Source organism: Mugil cephalus, chromosome 8 (genome assembly GCF_022458985.1).
Source record: "Mugil cephalus isolate CIBA_MC_2020 chromosome 8, CIBA_Mcephalus_1.1, whole genome shotgun sequence".
Classification (NCBI taxonomy): Eukaryota; Metazoa; Chordata; class Actinopteri; order Mugiliformes; family Mugilidae; genus Mugil; species Mugil cephalus.
In genome coordinates, this window is record NC_061777.1 from 12,050,515 (window position 1) to 12,059,305 (window position 8,791).

General features: G+C 39.9%; 1 protein-coding gene across 1 annotated transcript; it reads left to right on the forward strand.

The window, feature by feature from the left end:
- Positions 1 to 223: 223 nt before the first annotated feature.
- On the forward strand, positions 224 to 7,282 carry ndc80 (NDC80 kinetochore complex component). The gene is made up of 17 exons (XM_047590909.1): positions 224 to 363; positions 892 to 987; positions 1,468 to 1,551; positions 1,835 to 1,961; positions 2,589 to 2,761; positions 3,002 to 3,104; positions 3,215 to 3,304; positions 3,620 to 3,713; positions 3,843 to 3,943; positions 4,125 to 4,269; positions 4,800 to 5,005; positions 5,187 to 5,336; positions 5,445 to 5,534; positions 5,659 to 5,751; positions 5,838 to 5,968; positions 6,184 to 6,286; positions 6,731 to 7,282. Exons 1-17 carry the CDS (start codon positions 356 to 358, stop codon positions 6,857 to 6,859), a joined length of 1,923 nt encoding a protein of 640 aa, XP_047446865.1. The 5' UTR covers positions 224 to 355; the 3' UTR covers positions 6,860 to 7,282.
- The last annotated feature ends 1,509 nt before the right edge of the window (positions 7,283 to 8,791 follow it).

Below are 8,791 nucleotides of genomic sequence, written 5' to 3' on the forward strand. Positions count from 1 at the left end.
TTGGTGATGTTGAGAAGGAGAAAGTTGATAAGTGGAAGTAATTTTACTGATTACCAGATGTTCATGAATGGTGTTGATCGTAGCTTTTAAGATTACATTTAATATAATTTATACACGTTAAGAGTTTTAGGTAGTAAAACAGAAGTCAATCATCGATTTATACTCAATATTGTGTATTTATGTATAAATGTGACGGTTGTTTTCCTTTGCGCGAAGCATTCATGGACCATCAGGCTTTCCGTACCGTTGTGACGTCACCGCCCTCGCCCATTTCCGCTGTTTTGTGAAGTTTCGGCGGGTTTTACAAATACGTTTGATATTCACTTTATGAGCATTAGCCGTCGGAGAGCGCAATATGGAGCGGTAAGTATAGTAAACATTAGAAAACAGTTACAAATCACATTTTGCAATAACGTCGATGATCAGCAAACTAGATTCTAACATAAAAATGATTGGTTTTGGTGACTTGGCTCACAAAAGCGAGCCTGTCGCAGTTGTTGTTAGCCAAAGCTAGCTACCGTTAGTCTTTACGTAGACCGTTGTCAACAGCAACAGTTACTTTACGATATCTATGCTTTCTGGCACCGGTTATCAAATGAAGTTGATACTCTTAATTTGTTATTTCGAGTTTTCACTATTAAACATTATCTCACTCGAAGTTTGTAGTAGCTACGGCGCTAGTTAGCCACCTCGGCTACTACGTAAACATAGCTGATTCTGACAGACGCTACCATAGTTTGCTTTGCCCAGTGCCCACACCCACTAACGTTCACTTGTAATATACGTCGTAATTATTGCACTTAAATACGGTCAATTTATTGTGTGACTGCGAACCAGTTAAACAACATTAACCAACGACCTCTCTTTGTTTTTGTAATAACTTGTGTCCAGTGGAAGGATGAGTCGAGTTACAGGCAGCAGACTGTCAGAGCTGCCGCTGAGAGTGCAGGACAACAGGATGAGTATGGTGTATACGACACCACAGAGGTTAGTAACTTACTATAATAAACCCAGGCATTTGCAGCAATGAACAAAGTTAATTCATTCTTTTACTAAATATTCTCTGGTTCTGTATTAGCGAAGATTAGTGTGACAGCCACAGAGGAGTTAAGAAGGGGGGTTCACATAGGGAGCCTCTCGATTAGACTAGATTAGATCACATAGATACTTTATTTATCCCCCCGGCTGATGATTAAATTCAGCGAGTTGTTACAGTCACTTCTTTATGTATACTTCAGACAACTTCCCAGCATATTCATTTGAGATTGCTATCTGCACAAACAGATAAAGCTTCTGAGTGTAGTTTCATACAATTTCCCATGTGATTGTAAACAAACAGTGGCTTCCTGTTTTTAGATTTGGGCTTTATTTTGGACATGGATTGATGGAAACTTGTTCAAATGTAAACCAGAAATGTGAATGCATTAGATTGTTCACAATTTACTTTTTTTTTTTCACGTTTTACAGTAAACAGCCCGCATTTGGAAAGCTCAGCGTATCCAAACCACAGTCTGGGACCTCTGAAAGGCGTACCAGTTTCTTTGGCGCCAGGTACGTGAAAAATATTTCATGAATTCATTCATACAAATAGTCTTAAGACAGGTTGTAAGATGAAGTACCAGATATACCGAGCCATTTTAAATCAGTGTCACTGTAACCGTTACACTTCAGAATACTGATAAATAAACTTTGATCCTATTGAAGCATCTGTCTTTTGTTGTTTTTGTTTCAATAAATTCTTTCTGTATTCAGTTATTTAAATGCAAATCAAATAAAAAAAAGTGTCTATGTCAAATAGCAATATTATAAATATATATTATTAAATTGGTTGCAGGACTAGTGGAGCCAACATGCCTCGTACCAGCACCATGTCAGGGTTTGGAGGAACTGAGAAGATCAAAGATGCCAGACCACTACATGACAAATCTTATGTTCAGCAATGTATCAGACAGCTACATGAGGTAAAAAAAAAAACAAAAACTGTGTAATCTATGTACACACAAAAAACAGTTTTTCTTTGTGCAGTGTCCAGGGTTTCTGCTAAGTCTAAAATTTGATAATCCCAATTTAACACCTTAAAAAATTCAAGCATATTTTGCATTGCAGGCTTTAAATTACATTTAGTCAAGTCTTAAATCCCTATGTCCATTTACTGCTTCATTTGCAGTATGACCCCCTCTGGCCTCTGCTTATGATGTTTCTGTTGAATGACAATAGATTTGTGTTATTTTGAAAGTAAGACTGAATCTTGAAGTCTTAAATTTCACTTTCAAACCTGCAGAAACACCTCTGCCCCCTTTATATTAAACTCTACTGCCCCACAGTGGCTGTATCAAAAATGTCACTGAGGCAAACAGCAACATGCACTCATTCATTTTCTGGAACTGCTGAGAACTCTTCTAACACCCCATATCTGAATTTGTGTGATGCATGCATTAACAACACACAAATCTGAAAGGCTTAAATATTATTGTAGTTTAATCTTTATTGTAACAGATTTTGCAGCCCACACAGCAGTATAGATGCATTTTAGTCAGCATGTGAATCCACACTTCTGTCAAATAATTTATTCTCTTATATTTTTCTAGTTCTTGACAGAGCAGGGTTTCCCAGGGACTTTGTCGTCAAAAACCCTCCAGTCTCCCTCCACCAAGGAGTTTGTGAAGATGTTTGAGTTCATCTACCGCCAGCTAGACCCAACCTTTGAGTTGCCAAACTCAAAGGTTGAGGAGGAGATTCCAGCTATCCTGAAGAGCTTGAGGTAAAATGCCTTGTTGCTGTTTTAGCAAGGCATGTTTATCTATTAGTTTTTTGTTCGTCTGAGTCTATACGGCACATATGTTAACCGTAAAATTGTCATCATAGCTGATTATTTAAAAAACTGTTGAGAAAATAAATAAATAACCTACAGACTACCTTATGTCACCAGGTTTTAATTTGGATCGTCTAATGTATTTTCAGAAACATTTCTGAATCTTTTTTTTTTTGTTGTTTGTTTAAGGTATCCATTTGTTCTCTCCAAGTCCTCTATGTATTCTGTTGGAGCTCCTCATACCTGGCCTCAGGCCCTGGGTGCCCTCATTTGGCTAATTGATAACGTCAAGGTGAGGAACAAACACTTTTTATTAAGGTTCACTGGCAGTTATATCACAAAAACAAGTCAAATTTCTCCTTTAGTGAAACTGGTTAAAATCTGTGTTTTCCTGTTTGTCAGATCTGTTGGAGTTTGAGTCAGCAGGAGCTGCTCTTCAGCGACTTCTGTGAAGACAGTGATAACATCGAGGAAGGGGCTCAATATAACAAGGTACTCTTAACTTCTTTGAATGTCACCATGTAGCATAACAGCTAATAAAATGTATTATTATAATATTAATATTTAAAAAGACAAAAAAAGAGTGTTACTTTGCATCTGCTGCAGGAAATCCTACACAAGATCTTCATGTTGCATGGTTACTGTTAAAGTGTATTACGATGCCACTCAGGTGTCGTGTCTCTGTGAGTTCACCATAACCAGAACTGAACATTTTATAGTTTTTCTTACTTTGTCTGTCTTAATCTTAACATTTGTGTGTGTGTGTTTTTTTTTATTAATGTTTGCTTTCATTTTCCTTTCGTGCAGCTCTTCTTGGACTACACTGTCGAGACGTACTCCAAGTTCATTCAGGGTGAAGACACATTTGAGGCTGAGGATGAATCATTTCTCAATAAACTAAGTAAGCGCTGCATCTTTCTGTAATTATATGTTAATAACAAGCAGGTCTTTGTGTGTATTTATGCTTAATACCATATTGGACATGGAGGTGGATATTTTCAGTTTATGTGTAATACATTTGTCTTCACAGAGAAGCTGTACAATGTTGATGAGGCCCTGCTGGCCTCCATGGAGGAGAAGCACAGAATACTCACTGATGAGGTTGAACGACTGGAGAAAGAAAGTCAGACTGTAAGACACGTATCACTGTTTACCTTATTATGTAGAGTAAGACCAATAATTCTGAGTGGAAACAGAAAGTTTAAGCACTGATAGAAAACTATTTTTGATTTTGTGGCTGTAAGTTGAAGTCGATAATATGGAACTTTTTAGTTTTAATAATAATGATGATTTCCTATGTCTTCCTGGACAGGACCGTCTCATGACCAAGAAGATGGAAAAAATGAAGCTGCAGACAGACCTGAAGAAACTCCAGAGTTATCGAAGCAGCCTCGAGTCTTTTAAAGCCAACTTGGAGAACAAAGCTTCAGAGCTGAAAGATGAGCTGGAAACAACTGGTAAATACAGACAACACAGCCTTGATTCAGTCATAGTCTGAATAACCGGATGTCAACAGTTTGAGTGAAACCAGACCCCATTTTTTTTCTGTCTGCTTGTCAAAAAGTCAGCGTAGGAAACCACAGACTCCAGTCCAGCAACCTACATGTTGAAAATGGTTTTGAAGGATTGTTGTCTGACTCCGATGATCAAGTGTAATTCGTTTCCAGGTGGAGGCGTGAGCCAGAATTTATTTGCCGGATGTTTTTACTTCTGACTCTGGGACAATGACTATAGGAGCACATTGACACAGACAATGTACCGAATTGTTTCAGTTCACACGAGATTCAGCTTCATCTCTTACAGAAGCACATAGTTTATATACTGGAAGTCTTCTATGTTTTTTGTGGCAGTTCTTTGCAAAGTGAAAGTTCTCGCCTCCTTCTCTCTTTATATCAATGAGTAATTATTAATTGCACAGTTACTCAGTAACGTTGTGCTTCGATATGCTTTTACATAACTTCTGTTATTGTTTTTTTTTTTTTTTCAGTCAGTCATCTGGAATCTCTGAAACACGAGAGAGACGAACTGCAGCACATCCTGCAAAACCAGAAGTTCACTCCAGCCGATGTAGAGAGGATCAACAGAGAGAAGAGGGAACTGCAGCAGACCATCACCAGTCTCACCAAGTCTCTTGAAGATGCTGAACAGCACAAGTGGAACGAGGAGATCGCTCTGGCCAAAGTGAAAGAGAAGGTACTGTATTTACATCTAGTTTGTATGCAAAGAAGAGCAGCCACAGGCCCATTCTGTCGGTAGGTAGTAGGTAGGTATTTAAATAGATTTTGTCCGTTTGATACATATTCTGACCTGTGATTTTACTTTTGCTTTTCCTGCTCCTCTTCCTCTTCCATCCGGTCGTTTCCCTCAATTCCAGGCGGAGTTGAAGCTGACCGAGTACCACAAGCTGGCACGTAAACTGAAGCTGATGCCTCCCTCTGCTGAGAACGCCTGTGGTCACGATTTTGAGATCAGGGCTTTTGAATGCGGGACCAGCAGCTCTGTTCAGCATAAAACACAGATACAGGTAATTTACAGCATAGGTGCTGACGTTCTTATCTTGATCAATCTTAATTTAAAACCAGTATTTCTTGATGTCTTACTATTCTGTATTTTGCACCCCCTGTTTTTGTAGATGCTCCTGAGAAAGCTGATCAGCGACGTGGAGGAGGAGAACAGTCGTTTAACCAACATGAAACTAAGTCTGGAGGAATCCTGTGAACAGGTAACAACACATTTAAGCTTCGGTATTGTATGTGTTGTCAGAAATATTACAGTAAGCAACAACAGACGCATCTCAACCTGATTTATGATGGGATTTATAATGAAAATGTGTCTTAATCTTCCAGCTAAATTCTAACATCATGGACAAGTCCAACGATCTGAAGCAGCTGAGAGAGCAGATCCGCAAACTGGACGAACGGCTGGATTCTGACATGCAGGTATAGTTTGTTTTGTGCTCCGGGATGCAGAAAATATGTTCTTCAAACGTCAGGGTGCTTCATACTGTATGTTTACGTGTGTTTAGGAGTTGGCCCGGGAGGAACAGGAGTGGGCAGCCGAGATGGAGTCCGTGGAAAACCACCGCAAACTTCTCGAGAAGAAAGTTAATTTCGGTTACGACGAGGCTCTGCAGCAACTCAAGGCGGCACAGCAACAGTGAGCAACAACTACCGTCTTCACAAGCAAAATTCTCAATACCCCTGGTTGTACAGTGCCACTCAAAAAACAATGACAAATGGCTGTTGAAGTTCTGTTTTATATTTTTATATTGACCTCTTTTAGACATATTTGTAAAGTGAGAGTTTTTGGAATTAATTTTAAAATCACTGGGGTCTGATAGAACCTAAGACTTATGGCCTTTTCTTCTCAAGGTACCACCTAGTGCTGCAGGAGACTAATGAGGAGAGGCGAACAGTAGCCAACAACCTGGCATCTGTGTTTACCACAGCTGCTAACCACTTGTCCATTACAGAGGTAACTTTCCTCCAACCCCATGTCTTTCTAATAAATGTACTTAATGTGCAGGTGTCTACTATGTCTACTATGAACATAAAAAAAAATCTATTTTATGTTAAAAAAAAAGTTCTAATCTTTTTTTCTCAACCCTGAACACAGCCACACGAGTGATTCCAATGACACTGTATTCATTGTCATGACTAAAAACCGTCAAAGTTGAAATTGCTAAATGCAATGTTAGGAAGCAAGTGAGCATTTTGTCAAAGTTGACGTGTTAGAAGCTGGAAAACTGGGAACATTTATTTGAGCAACATTTACACAAGGTAATATGTGGTTGTTAGGCGACTGGGTCAGAGCATCTCCACAACATTAAACGAGCCACAGTAGCTGCTGAAAATGTTAATGTTGGCTCTGACAGAGACGTGTCCGAACTTACCACCTCTTTTCCGTCTTGTATGACAGAAGTCCATGGAGGATCTGCACAGCCGTGTGCAGCAGATGTGCTCTAAGGCTGTGGAAGAGGACGACGCCGCTCTACAGAAGATGCGGGAAACTCTGAAGACCTTCAAGTCCAAGGCCGACAGTTTATAAAGAGACAGCGAGGCGGAGGCCTGTAGGTCCATCCTGCAGACCTCTGCATGTAAATATGCCCTGTGTGTTGTTCTTAATGTTTTTAAGGTGGTGGGGTATCTTTGGGATAAACACGTAAATATCCACATTGATGGCCTCCACGGTCTTGACAGCTCTTTATAACGTAACACAAGCTTTTCTTTATCTATTTACTTTTCTCCTAGTCACCAGTCTCCCCTTCTTTTCTTGAACTGTTAATTGCAAAGGCAATTATTTTAAAGTTGTTGTTTTGGAGGATGTGTTTGCTCTTTTTTTGCTAGTTATTAAAAACTTGTGGAAAAAAATGCAAAATTCTTATAGTGCGGCCGAGTCAATGTAACATTTCTACAGCGAAACTATAAACTGAACTTAATTAATAAACCTACGATATGAAGTAACATTTTACTTCTTGTTGAAGAAATGTGTTTCAAGCATCAATACTTCTACAATGCTGAACTAATGCTACAGAACTTACTCATGTGACTTTGTGAATTCAGTTTTGTGTTGGCCCGGATGGTTACTGGTTAACACAGAAACAGCTAGCATACTTTCCATTTGTGTCAAGTCTCATTTATGCTATTTTTAGCCGGCACATTAAAGCACTTAAGCCCCATGTATCAGCCAAAACTCATAACACTGACGGGCTCATTAGCGTTTATTTTAGGGGCATTTGTTTTATGCTCATCTGGCAGGAATTGGAAATCATTTTACGGAGACAGAGTTGCCAGTTAGGACACTGACAGGAAGTGGTACAAATCTCTTCACAGCCCTTTCCTCCATGCATGACCAACACAGCTAATTATACCTGTTTCCAATGAACTCCGCGTACTTGGCATGCGGTATTTGTTTTAGTTTTTTTCCCCATCTATATTCAGCCCAGAAATGTAATCCAGATATCAGTCTGCGTATAATTCTAATATCCTACTTTCAAAGAACTGCTTTGATCTTTGCGTATGAAGTAAGATCCAGGGTTCGATGCAGTTTGTGATCATGCGGCATCGTGAGACAACTTCCCAGACTCACGAATAAAACAAAGACGTCCGTTTTGTGATTCAGCTCGGACGCGCCGGTGTTGATTTGTGCATCTTTTTGTCGTTCTCATGTTCCACTTTAAAGGTTGGGGAGGACATCCCCTCCGGACTGTAAGAAAGAATGTCGTTCTTATACACGCACCGAAGCAGAAGGTGGCAGTAATGCACCAAAAAGCTCTTATGAAAGTGCAAATAGAAATATGCTGCAAGATAAAGGGGTCTCTTTCTGGCAACTAAAAGAATAATAATAATAATAAAAAGTCCCTAATTTATTGTCCTAGGGCAGAAGCTCAGAGCTGCACACTGCTTTGATCCTTCATATTCTTCAGTGACGGTTAACCTGTAAAATAAGTGTGATTCTTATAGATTTGTTGTTCTTTTAACCTGTTGTTAACAGGCGTTAACAGGCAAATTAGATTGAGGTTTAGAAGTAATTTGTTAATTTTGTTTATTTCTCAAACCCCTTGAGATGCGAAAATTTCCTGCTTCCTTCTGCGCTCTAAAGTCATCAGCTGAACATCTCTGGCTTTGAGGCTACTGCACAGAAAATCTAGGGCGCTTAGACATTTCACAAACAATTCATCAGTTGGTCGAGAAAACGCGCAAATGAACCACCCGCAAAAAACACAGCCTTGATGCGTCGACGGCACCCGGTTCAAACGATCTGGTCTCGAAACGCTCTCGAGCGAGACTGAAGTGGCATCCCGGGATCTGGGGCGACGGTCGGCCCCTGAAACCGCGTCCATCGCGCCCGTGCGGTGAGACGTCTCTGGAAGGCGGCCGGCCCTGCGAGCGTGAGAGAAATGTTTTGGCAGATGTGAAGAGGAGGGATGAGGTGAGTGTGAGGGGCTCTGTGGAGAGATGGAATGAAAAATGTGATGGA